Source organism: Cheilinus undulatus, linkage group 20, assembly GCF_018320785.1.
Source record: "Cheilinus undulatus linkage group 20, ASM1832078v1, whole genome shotgun sequence".
In the NCBI taxonomy this organism is placed as follows: Eukaryota; Metazoa; Chordata; class Actinopteri; order Labriformes; family Labridae; genus Cheilinus; species Cheilinus undulatus.
Window position 1 is genome coordinate 18,171,483 of NC_054884.1, and position 13,794 is coordinate 18,185,276.

The following is a 13,794-nucleotide window of genomic DNA, read 5'->3' on the forward strand; positions in this document are numbered from 1 at the left end:
AAGTGGATGTACATTAACACACTTTATTTGGCTCAACTTTCCCATAATTTAGTGTAAATTTTGGTTATTTTCTCATTATCTTGATTTGCTTATGGATTTATTTCAAGACAACACTTAGGATTTCAGTGATAATGACTTAATTTCTCAAAATTTGAGGCAAACCACAGAAATAAATTTGTTTTCATGGGAAAACTAGTCACACAAAATAATCACAAAATAATGACACGTCTGAATTAAAATCCAACATAAATGTATTTGTTATTAAGGGAATAGAGAGTGAAATCGAACTGATTTCATTTGCTGTTCTCTGATTCAGTCAGGAGAGAGTCTATAAATGGAAAATAGGTCAATGTATTAAAAACCCTGTATGTGATATGCATTAGTCAACCATCCATTTTAATACTGATTGATGTTCAGGATAATGACGGATTATTATGTAATGCTTGCTGAAAAATAAAGGTGTGATTGATTTCTATTGTTGATTGATCAGAGCAGTACAGCCTGCTTGTGTCATTAAAATGGCTTTCTGAATATCAAATTTATTACAATGAATCCTGAATTGTAATCATGTGATTATTGAATCTATATTATTATGCATGGCTCTATTTTTTGTTTGAACTTTTGATCTTCTAATGTGAGTATCAAGGGTTTTTTTCCTTTGACACAACGTTTGATGGTAGACAGCCAGCACATACACAGATGCACACATGTCATCACAATCACACATACGGTTTGTTTGGCCTAGACTTTGCTTAATCCACTCAGATTAATCTCTGTGTTGTGCATTTCTGGCTGAGAAAACATGCATACATAATAGACTGGATATTCTCTCTGCTTTTCATTCTAGTTCGCATCTGAAGTCAGAAATCCAATTATTCAATCTGACTTTACTTATACATGTAGTTTAAGGATTATTTCTTTCCAAATCTACTATTAACCCTACATGATATTCTTTTTCACATTATAAAAAAAACTCTGTTCATCCTAACCGTTCCTCTTTTCTCTTTCTCTCACTTTTCATCCTTCACTTCGCAGACATTTTGCACAGCTGAGGGTTTGACCTTCCATAACCTGTCATCTGGTAGGAAAAAATGGATAATAAAATTTCTACTTCCTGTCGCATGGTTTGGCGGATTACGTCTCTAAAGCTGACAGATTTTATGATGAATTTACATAACAGGGACGCGGGCAGAGGGGGGGTTTAAGGGTCAGAGCGGAGGACAAACGCGGTGAAGGTTTGAGCTCAGTCAGATTGTAGGAAGTGAAGATTGGCCCACAGACTTTAATCCTAGACATTGTCATGATCAGGGTACTTCATGGAAATGTTAATCCCTTGTTTCCCAGCAAAAACAACCAACACTCATGCAGGTTATGACACATTGGGATATTAGCTGTAATTGACTCAATGTTCTTTAATGAATAAAATGCAAGTTTTACTTCCTCATGTCTTTCAAAAAACACACAGCATATACAAATGATGGATATTTATTTTTCTGAAAATGTCCTGATGCACTAGTAGGGGTAATGTTGTCAAACTTTAAAATGACCTTTTTGTTTGTATTCTCAAAAGAGAGAACATCACAAAGACTCAAAATAATCTTGTCATACTTACTGACGTATCACTCGTGCATGGAGATGCTTGTGAAGAAGAAAACATTTAATTTTATTTAAATGTAAGCACCATGATACACAGATTTTTACAGTAGCATCATATACACTACTTTGCATTATTTTAGGCATGTTTGGGCCAAAAGGCTGAAGAAAGGCATGTAATGGCAAGTAAACCTGCCACCATTGGGCAGGAAGGAGGAGTTACACAACCCCAGCCTTGCTCTGGATGTCCTTGCATTTTACCAGAGGCATAAGAAAATGATCTGTTGAAAAAATAACAAACTCCACACCTTTAGGGCGCACTCAAGTGCAGATGTGGTGAGTAAGTCCAGCCTAGGGGACCATCTGGGCAGGTGTTGGGGTTGCTTTGAGCCCCTAGTCATGCTGTGGATGTCCCAAGGGCCCAAAAACATGCTAGGCCTGATAATAAAAAAAGAGACGAGCTTGACCTTGGCTGCCTATTGAAATGTATGTAGCGACATGTATCAAGCTGGACTCTGGCCACCCCCCAGCCCCCATCCAACCCCTGTTGTGGCAGATAGGGCCATGTGATGACACCTTAGGGCCCTACATACGTGAAACCTATGCACATGACTGTAAATCAAGAAAGGTGCTGCATTTACAAACAAAAATTACACAAAGCTTCTTTTATCAAACTAATTAGTAATTTATACAGAATGCTTATGCCTTTTCACACAATTCTGGTTCTCAGAATAGAGGCTGAACATGAAGTGTAGGATTAGTGATGAAGCCAGCCTTTTTTGACTGGGGGAACACTTGTGGTGGCAGTGACTTATGCAGGAGTGGTCTAAAGTGGTCAAAAATACACTGCATGTCCTCTTATCCTAATTTCAAGGACTTGGAATGAATCTGTCTGAATGCACAGTCAAAATCAAGCGCTAACAAAAGTTACTGTGCATTGCAAAGAAAGCTACAAGCAGACTGCAACACAGCCTGGAAGACTCTGACACAGCCAGTCATAATTGATCATTTTGGGGTGCCCCCCACCCGGATACGCCCTTTCCTAGATACAGTGATGATTTTAGATTTTCCAATGTTGTAAACTATATGTAAATACTGTTCCTTTAGTTTTGGTACATCTGGTATGTTTTTGCTGTACTGATGCAGATCAGCTGATGCCACATAAGTCCGCATTAACCATGCTGTAACAGTCTGAGATGTGTATTTCTGGATCAGTACTAAGTACTCTCCAGTTTTTATCGCAGATTTCAGACTGTAAATCCTTCTATCCAACTTACAGTGATGATTTATCAGTTGAAAAATGTATTTCTGTAATTTTAGTACAAGGTAAAATTAGAAAATGTATTATGTAATTTTGCTTCGACCACATTTTTCACGAGGGAAGAAAAAGTAATTTTCTTGGCAAAAGAAAGCATTTTACTCAAGCAAAACAAGCAATCAAAATATGACAGAATCCCGAAGAGATCATGCATCCATTAATTTGATTTTACTTAATTTTCCTTCAACAAGATAAGTTTTCTCAAGATCTCAAAAAATTAACCCGTTATCACACAACAACCTGAGAAAATTAGATAAATAATCTGAGGAAGTTTACCCCTTATCACAGGGTAAGATTAACTGTATACAGTATGTCCTCGCTTGGCTTCTGTAAAAACAGCAAGGCAATACAAAAAATTAAACCTCACTGAAAGCCAAGCTAAATTTATGCAAGTCCACTAAAATGAGCAATCAAATTTATCATCATATTAATATTTTTTAAAATTCAGCCCCTGCAGCATATTCAGCCTAGGACTGTGAAATTTGAGAGGCACATGTATAATGCAGGGGACTTCAAAAAAGACACTTGGACGCATATTGCCAAATCAACAGGAAGGATGCAATTTTAAATTTTAGGTTAAATAATGGTTTAAAATGGACATTTCCAGGACTCCTTCTTGAATTAACTACTCTTATAAAATAAGTCCAAACCTTTGTGAAATTTTGTTTAAAGCTTGCAAATACCATGAAGAAAAAAGTTATTAATCTCATATTCAAAGTTTGAGGGGTGTGGCTCCAGTTGCTTGTCAAAGTTTGTTGTCTCGCCATGTAACAGGAAGTTACTTAAACATACTGGGTGGAAACTTCCTCAAACTGAACTTGTGTGATTACAGACCCGTTCTTAACATATCTGTATGCCGATGTCAAATATCTGTTGTAAGACCAATTAAAGCTGTTACTCTGACATTTACACCACATGCTGAAACTTCATATTTAGTGTGAAAGACTTTAGAGTTCGTAGCTGTTTACCCAATCTAAATGATTTACAGTGGGCTACTCTATACCAGGGGTTCCCAAACTTTTCAGCTTTTCAGCTGAATAACAGTGTCAGAGACTGGGGACACCACCCTTCCCTGGAGGTGGTTAAAGTGTACGATGTTTCACAAAGCATGATGTAGAAATTCACATTTAGGGAGTTTTTTTTTTGTTTGTTTTTAAATTACATACATTAAAGTGCAACTCACTCAATAACTAGAGTTTTATTTTAAGTTGAAATCATTTCAAGAGTATTTTTTACAATAATGGATAAGATGTACCTCCTCAAGTCTTTTTAAATTTATCTTTGTTTTTTGGAAAGCAGCCCATGTTACCCCGTCAGAGTCTCCCAGTCCCCCTGGGGGTCCTGACCCCTACTTTGGGAACCACCGCTCTAGACCAGTGTGGTTCCCAAAGTGGGGGTCAGGATCCATCGGGGCGTCGCAGGATGATTTCTTAAGTAACAAAGACAAATTAAATACAATTTAAAGTTGCAAATTTTGCCCATTATTGTAAAAGTGTTGGTAAAACAAGTTTAATTTAAATTAAAAACAAGTAAAATTTTTGCTTAGATATAACTAAAATGTTAAAAAAAAAAACTACCTGAAATGTAGCCTAATTTTGTACACAATACTTTGTGCAACATCCTATGCTTTAACTACGTCCAGGGAAGGTGGGGGTCCCCGGTCTCCAACTATGTTGTATTGGGGGTCATGGGCTGAAAGGTTTGGAAACCCCTGCTCTAGACAACAGCTCATGAAAGTCCAAGGGGTGGTTGCAATTCAGTGCCACAGCCCTATTTTGATATTGTAATGGGATTTTTGTGTTAAAAATTCATTGATCATAATCAAAAGAAAATGAAGTTTACGTAACTTATGACAATTTTCATTGTTTAGCTGCTTTTAATCAAAGATACATTTCTATCATTAGGTGGCTCAGGTTCCTCAAAAGTAAAGATAAGTCTTAGTTAAACTTTGAGAAATTTGAATTAGTACTATTTAAGCCACATTTTTTGCATACATTATAAAAGTTTAGTTTTATTTTTTAAATTCATTTTTTTTTTAACCGCATGTAAACATACTGAGCGTTACTTAAAGCTCCTATAAGAAACTTGATTTTTCTAGATTTTTGCACCCTTTTTGGACAAAATGGTACCTCTTATTTAACCTAAAATACACCCTGTCTTTTAAAACAGTCAAGTGCATCACTTGTAAAATGTAAAAAGTACATTTTATCTCATCTGACACCTACCTCACACTGTGGTTGCAAATGCAGTAGATGATTAATGGAAAAAGTAAAAGTAAAAAGTAAATCTTCATGTGGTGGTTTCTGTTTTTTGTTGCGCTTGTAACTCAAAAAAGGCAACAATATAACTTTCAATCTGTTTCATATTAAGACAAAAGCTACTTAAAGGAACTATTATGACTATAAATAGTATTTCTAATGTTAACAGGTGCAGTCTTGTCCCTAATATAGCCTGGTGCTTATTTAAACTGCTGGGTCTTGTTGTTCTATAAAACTCTACTGGAAAACTACTGTAATTAATTCACAGCAAAAAACCTGAACTGTTTCATGACACTGGAGCCATGTTAGCTGATAGTTTCTTGTGTCGCCCTCAGGTTCAGGTGACGGACTCATTTCCAACATGATGTCAATACGGCGCTGACTCCACCCATCAACCGAACATCCATGCATGCAGCCACACCTCCCTGTCATTCAAACCCCCTGCAGCATCCTGACCGGCTGGGCAGAGCGGGGCTGAACTGAGGAGGGCAAACACGCACAGGAGCACATTCACAGAAGAGAGAGAGCTGCTGCAGGGCTCGCATATGAAGCGACCAGCTGATGACAAGAAATCCCCTGAGGACGGTAGGAGATCACATATCAAATCACTTAGTTCTAATAAAAAAGCTGAGAGGGGACTTTACTGGATTTGAGATAAGTTTGTAGTATTTTTAGAAGGAGATAAACTTTAAATGCTTAATTTGAAGTATTTCTAAATGTTTTTTGTAGCAATATTTGTTTGAAAAAGTTTGTTCATTAATCCATTTTGAATAAATTTTTATAGTATCAGATTAAAAGTACTGCTAAAGCTTAATCCTGACTTTGTAAATAGTCCCAGAAGCTCTTAATTGTGTGTCAGATGGTGCTAAAATGCGTTAAATTTGCAGATTGTAAGTCAAGTTTGTTTATTTCTATCCACAGACATGAGTTTTGGAGCAGCGTGCATTTTCCTGAGAGGAGGCAAAAATATTGTGAGTACAGCTTTTCCTACTTTTGATCAGTTTGTGCTAACGTTTGCAAACTACATGAGTTTGACAGGATTAAAAAGTCTCAGAATCAGAAGCTCACCTGCAATTTCATTTATATTTTTCTTACAATTCGATATAATTCTGCACTAAACTTTTGCTCAATTCAAAAATAAATATCAAGTAAATCCTCACTTTTGTAATATTAATCAGTAAAATTTCTCTCACAGACAAGAGAACTGGCTGATGATGAGATTGACGGTAAGTGTCATGAGTATTCTTGTGCTTTTATCTGTAAATACAATAAAAAATTCACGCTTTGTCTCACACAACCCTTAATCTGTCATATTGCCACCGGTGCAGAGCTGCGGGATGCATTCAACGAGTTTGATAAAGACAAAGATGGGCTGATCAGTTGTAAGGACCTGGGGAATCTGATGCGGACAATGGGATACATGCCTACTGAGATGGAGCTGATCGAGTTGAGTCAGAATATCAACATGAACCGTGAGTCCTTCACTAAACAAGACACCACATAAAATCTAAGAAACATATGCAATAGAAATGCTTTTATTTTGAAAGTGTTGTGACTCAGACACCAAGTGTAATGTTTGAATTTGTTCTGTATAAGAGTAGGCACCCTAAAACCCACAAAGAGAAAATCTCTACTCTTAAAATGAAATTAAAAAAAATGTACCTTTTTTGTTGATTAAGCTGTCTTTAACTTTTTTGAGTCTTGTGCATTGCAACATATGAAAGTTGTTGCCTAATTTGGTCAAAGTAGACACAGAACTGATGAAAGACTGTTTTTGGTTGTAATTTTTCAATTTGATATCCAACTTTGGCATTTCTACACGATTTAGGCTTATTCTTTTTATTCTTATTTTTGTTCCCATATGTGCAGCAGGAAGTGTGGCCACATGCTACCGCATTAAAACTGGTCAATAAAAAACAGATGATTAAATTGTGGTGGATGTTTCTAAATTCTTCCATGTGTTATTGTGATTTTCCCTACAGTTGGTGGAAGAGTAGACTTTGAGGATTTCGTTGAGCTGATGGCCCCAAAGCTTCTGGCAGAGACTGCTGGGATGATTGGCGTGAAGGAGCTCAAAGATGCTTTTAAAGAGGTAAAACTCAAATTCTCTCCTTCTGTGCATCTTTTTTGCCTCAAGCAACAGCTATACATTTGTCTCAATGCTGATAAATTTGATTTGCGCAACAAACAAACTCATATTTTACTTGTTTCCTCTCTCGTTTCTCTGCCTAGTTCGACATGGACGGAGACGGAGAGATCACAACAGCAGAGCTGAGGTCAGCCATGATTAAGCTGATGGGAGAGCACATGAGCAGGAGGGAGATAGACGCCATAGTAAAAGAAGCAGACGACAACGGAGACGGCACAGTAGACTTCGAAGGTAAGGCCGCCTCTGTTTCCTGCTGTGACACTAACACTACTAAACTCCTAAAAACAATCAAATAAAATTATGAAATTCTTCTTCTCTGTTCTGCAGAGTTCGTCAGAATGATGTCCCATCAATGACAGCCGAGAAGCATCCGTGAAGAAAGCACCTTATCACCTTTAGAGTTCTGCATTAATCCTGAAGCTGTCTGTATGGAGCTCTTTGATGGATTAATTTGTACATACATAACACAAAGTTATCTTAAGTAAATAAGCAATATGGTGTTGCTCTCCGAGATCATCCTACAGCTATGCAAAAACTGACCAGTATATGCTGAGACGGGCGATTTAATCCAAAAGGATGTGAGAATATACTGATTTGTTAGAAGGAGCTCAGTGTGAATACAGAAGCTCATTTTGGGTTGTTCTGTTGAACTGGATTGAACTCTGTTTATGGAATATATTTATTCTGACATATTTCATTATTTAATCACTGCAACAATGTTATGGTGCAGAAATGATCACACATAAACAGTTAAGCTACTACTGTCTATAATGTATATTACGGTATTCAGCCTGGACTTGTTGTATTGTGTAACCTGTTGGAAAAGATGATGATATTATGGCTTAAATCCAGTGAGTTACATCTTGGTGTGTAACAGTAATGTGCAGCTACAAAATAAAACATCTAATACCGTGTTCACTCTGCCTGAGAGCTGTGTCTTAATCAGTGCAGCAAGATAAACACTTGATGTGTTATTTAGAAATGAGTCTGCCGCCATACATGACGACTAAAGCTGATTTATTATTTTGGCAAATTTAAAGTGAAGAGACTTAAATTGTGCGTGATATCAAATCTGTGATGGCACATTGTAATGTAATCCAAAGACGCCTACGTCTTTCATAATGAATCAACTTGCATAATAATGTGAAACTCTCCGGTTGTATAATGTCAAAGCAAAGCAGTGATTTGTGGATTTCGTGGACCCAAAGAAGGGATTTGGGAGCCAAAAACATCTGGGATGCTACTGCACTGCGGGGTAGATTGCAGAGGATTGAGTAACTCCTCTGGCCTGGCTTTGAGGGGACATAGGGATAAAGAGATTTGGTTACAAAAAAATAGTGGCCTCTGATTTAGTAAGAGTATAAAACATCCGTTTAAAATTGTGACATCATGAACGACAGATTTCTTAGTATTAAGTGTCAAAAAAGAGATTAGGATGTGCTCTAGCCAGAATTTAGCTTTATTTCAGTGCATGGCCTCAGAATTCTAAGTAAAAGTTCTTAACAGTTTTTTTTTTTTTTTTTTTTTTTGTAAATTTTGATATTTGGATGAAATGAGGAGAAGAGTAACTGAAAAGCACTGCAGACAGACAGTAGCTGTCACTGCTATAGTTAGCATAGTTAGCTTATTTCCACTGATGTTTTATCTCAAGCTTTTAAAAGGCTGCATCCTTAGGAACCAAAGTAGACTTATTAATGTTTTTATAAATGTGATTGTTGAGGTCAAATAAGGGGAAGAATTAGAAGTCAAAAGATGGTAGTGTATGAAAAACATCGGCAAAAGACAGCAAATTACTGCTAGCTAGCATAGTAAACATAGTTAGCTGGTTCCTACAAGTATGATTGTTGCATTTTCAAACAAGTGACTTGAACCTGAATGTTGTGGTAATGTGAGTGTCAAACGTTGTGAAGAGACAAAGTCATTTACAAGTTAGCGGGGCTACCCAAGTTAGCTGCTTGCTGCTTAGCCTACAACTGTTACATCACGTTGTTTACTAAGTACAGCCAGGGACTTGTAATTATAAGCTTATACATTAAATTTGAACTTTGGAGTAAAAGAGTGAGAAGAGTTTGGTGGATTCCCAGGTCAATAAAAAGTGTACTTAAAAAATCTAAAAGTATGTTTGAAGCACATTTGTATGTCAGATAAGCTTACCTAAAGCACATTTAGATTATGTTATTTTGTAATTGAACATGCTTTTAAAAAGTAGAATTCAAATAACCACATTAAAAACATATTTATTTTATGCTTTTAGAAGATATGTGAAATGGTAAGTATATTATAAACTTAATACGAGTGTATTTACAAAAAGTATATTTTATTCACTCTTACTTAAAATGCCATTTAAAATAACTATATATATATTTTTTCGGTATAGTCTTACATAATACATTAAATGCACCAAAAGGCATTTGTATTTCAGATACACTTTGAGCACATTCAAAATACATGAATCTATACTTGAACATGCTATTAAAAAGTATACTTCAAATAAGCACATTAAAAGTATGTTTATTTTATACTTTTAAAATGTATGTTAAAGCATTGTAACCCTAATACTAGTCTATTTAATAAAAGTATATTTTAAAGGAGGATTATCAGACAATTTTATTAAAATGATGAAAATGCTTAAAGTGATCAAGTACTGATTACTTAAAACTAAAAACAGAGCGAAAATAGCTATTTTGGATTTCATGTTGCACAACTCAATTTTCTAACAAGCTTTGAGTGTTCGGTTTTATAAATTTAGTGGCATTATTTTACCACAATATAAATAAAAGAAGTAAATGTGATGAAAAAAACAGAACAGTAAAATGAGATAATTGCAAAAAATTGTTGCTTACCATAATATAAACTAAAAGAAGCACAGAGAGCTAAAAGCTCTAAAACTGAGATGTTAAAAATGAGCAGATTGTTTGTTAATAAGAGTAATGGATTGGGGGGAAAGGGAAGCTTGTAGCGATTGCTTTTGTATCTGCTTGCTCTTTAATGGCTCCTTTAAGGTGTACCTCATATTCTGAATAAAGAGTGTGGGGAGGGTCCGCCAGGATTCTTTCCTTTTCCTAAAAGACTAAAGAAATAATAATGGACTTCAGGAGAGACAGATCTGACCCTCAGCTTGGTGGAGAGGGTCTCGAACTTCAAGTTCCTGGGCCTGCACCTGGATGATGACCTGACCTGGAAAACCAACACCACAGCGCTGATCAAAAAGGCACAGCAGCGACTCCACTTCCTGGGTCCTGAAAAGTAACGCCCTAGCCAAGGAGCTGCTGGTGTCCTTTTACAGATGCTCCATTGAAAGTGTACTGGCATACTACATCACAGTGTGGTTCTCTAGCTGCACTGTTCAGGAGAAGACAGCTCTCAAGAGGGTCATCAACACAGCACAGAAAAATCACAGGCTGTGCTCTCCTCTCCTTAGAGGAGCTGTTCAGGTCCCACTGCCACAGGAAGGCCCTGGGCATCCTGAAGGACTCATCCCACCCAGCACACCTGTTCCAACTGTTACCCTCAGGACAATAAGAGCCAAAACTAACAGACTGAAAAACAGCACATATCCCAGAGCAGTTGCAATAAATGAACACTAACCAGTGACTCATTCCACCTCACAACATTACATTATTTATTAGAATACTTTGTTTCAGTTTATATCTTTTTTTTGCACTGAATGGAACTGTGCGCAATATCGTTGTACTTGTGTACAATGACAATAAAGTCAGAACAACAATAATAACAACAAAAAGTTTTTCCTCTTATAGAACTTTTAGGCATATTTGTGCCTGCAGTTGAGGCTAATGTAAGGCATAGATGTGGCGAGTAAGCTGTCTGAGAGCATCATTGGACGGGGAAGAGGATTGACAAAACCCCGGTCATGCTCTAGATGTACTTGCATGGGAAAATAATCTGTTGGAAAAAATAAAGGGAACATTCGGAGTGGATGTGGATAGTTTTGGGTTGCCACGAGCCCCTGGTCATGTTGTGGATGTCCCAAAGGCCTGAAAACCGCCAGCAGTTTCTGGGATTATTACCAGGGGTGAAACAGACATGACAAAAAACATGTCTTCTAGCTTGACCTTGTCTGCCAAGCAACACATGTGCACTGGATTTTTATCTCTTTGCTGTAACACAAAGACCTTTAAACCGTTCAGTGTTCAATCTGCTAAAATGACCCATAAATCCTTGCATCTCCAATATTAAACACCTGTGTTGGGTGGATTTATGTACGTGGACAGGAACACATTGCACCTACCTGTCTCAGGAACATCAGCTGTACAGATGTTTTACACATAAACTGGATCAGACCTCTAACAGACAGGTTGAAAGGGCACAACTTGAGAGCTTGTAGTCCCAATTAACAGAAGTGAAGCTTTTCTCTGTCTGACACCAAAGACCCAATAAGTACAACATCTGTTAGCACCACTCCACAGATTGGATGCAAGGGATATGTGTGTCAGTAAGCTTAACAGACACATTTGTGTTGTAAATAACCCCTCCTTTGAGTGTAAGGGCGGTCAGAATGAGAATATCTATGTTTAAGAAACAGGAAATATGGTATGTTTTTGATGAGGGGGTGTCATTTAGACAGAGGGATGCTGTACACTGAAAGGTTGAGCAGGCCAGAGGAAGAATCAGATGATGTAACGCTCTCTGCCTGGCCTTTACCCTGATCCTCCCCTGATCCCTCTAACATCCACCATCGACCTTTATTGCATTAATCCATGGTAATCTCTCTCTGTCGCTCTCTGACTCACTTCCAAGGTAGAAACTCAGCCCAACATCTTGCTGTCAAAATTTGTTTGTTGAGACACTGCGGTTTCAACGATTTGCAGTCGTCTTCCAACCACAGATAGGCCGAAAGACCCTCTGCTCTGATTTTTTTTTCTGTTTGTTGAGTGGATTGTATCTTTTTTCCTCTCAAAGTCACTGTAATCCCTCTGAGAAGTAGCAGACATACCGTCTGGATAGCTTCTGTCAGACCACCTGTCCTGTAAAAGTTAATGCAGATTGTCAAAGTGATTTTTCTTTTTCCTGTTTAAATTAATCAGTTATTACGTTTTATTACATATTGAAACTAATTATCTAATACCAACAGCCATACAGGCCTTGCATCTGGTTTAAGAATCTTTTTCCAATTAGCTAAATCAAAATAACCTTTCTGATTATCTTGATGTTTAAGTTGCTGGATAAGTCCGTATTTAGTAGATACACGGTTGGCTGCAATCACAGCATTGAGTCTGTCTGCATAGGTCTCAACCAGGCTTGCACATCTGGATGCAACAATTTTACTCCTTTTTTTTTGCAAAACTGCTCAAGCTCTGTTAGGTTGCATGGGGACCAGGCATGAACAGCCCTTTTGGTCCAGACACAAATTCTCTATTGAATTGAGGCCTGGGCTTTGACTTGGCCACTCCAGATCATTCAACTTGTCTTTAAACTATTTCTGTTTAGCTTTCACTGTATGCTTTGGGACATTGTCTTGCTGAAAAATAAATCTTCTTCCAAGCCGTTATTCTCTTGCAGACTGATTAAGGTTGCCCTCCAGGATTCTTCTATATTTTGCTGCATTAATTTTACCCTCTGCCTTTACAAGCCTTTCATTGCCAGCTGCTGAGAAGCATCCCCACAGCATAATGCTGCCACCACAGTGCTTCACAGTGGGGATGGTGTGTTTGTGGTGATGTGCAGTGGTTTGGTCACACAGCGTCATGTCTGATGGCTACAAAACACCAGTTTGGTCAGACCAGACAAAAAGACTTTCTTCCACTTGACCATGGAGTCTCCCACATGCCTTTTGGTGAACTCTAGTCAAGATTTGATTAGAGTTTTCTTCAACAATTGCTTTCTCGTTGCCACTCTCATGAAGCTTTGACTAGTAAAAAACCTGGCCAAAAGTAGTTGCATGCAGAGTCTCTCTTTTTTTATTAATATATGTGAAGCACAAACAACCATACAGACATTTACATTATTCACTTGTGTATATACAAAATTCTACAGTATATACTAACCATAATTTGACTTTCTCTTTTATATATTGTTTAATCCAATAAATTTTAAAGACAGTATTGGATGTACCAAAATCTAACACATTTAGACCCCCTTCAGAGTGTGAATCGCATAATACATTCTTTTTCAAATAATGGGGTTCATTCTTCCATACAAAGTTGAAAAGTTTCCTATCAATCTGTTCAATAAATTCTTGAGGAACATCCAGAATCATAGCTGGGTATACTAGTCATGAAAACCCTTCACTTTTAGAAAGTAAAACACGTCCATTTAAAGCAAAAAAAGATCAAATTTCTTTTTCACTTTTTTTATTAAAGGATCAAAATTCATATTAGCCCGTTCCTTTCGATATCTACATATGTTGACACCCAGATGTGAAACCACATCTTTTATAGGAATCCCACAGATTTAAAGTAGGTCATTTGGTTTGTCTTTTAAAGCAAACAAGTCACATTTTCCAACATTAACAGTTA

At 37.2% G+C, this 13,794-nt stretch overlaps 1 protein-coding gene across 1 annotated transcript; it reads left to right on the forward strand.

Moving 5' to 3' along the window:
* Window positions 1-5,640: 5,640 nt before the first annotated feature.
* On the forward strand, window positions 5,641-7,674 carry cabp5a (calcium binding protein 5a). The gene is made up of 7 exons (XM_041815692.1): window positions 5,641-5,754; window positions 6,091-6,140; window positions 6,365-6,395; window positions 6,498-6,641; window positions 7,152-7,261; window positions 7,402-7,549; window positions 7,646-7,674. The coding sequence occupies exons 1-7, from the start codon at window positions 5,715-5,717 to the stop codon at window positions 7,672-7,674; spliced, it is 552 nt and encodes a 183-aa protein (XP_041671626.1). The 5' UTR covers window positions 5,641-5,714.
* The last annotated feature ends 6,120 nt before the right edge of the window (window positions 7,675-13,794 follow it).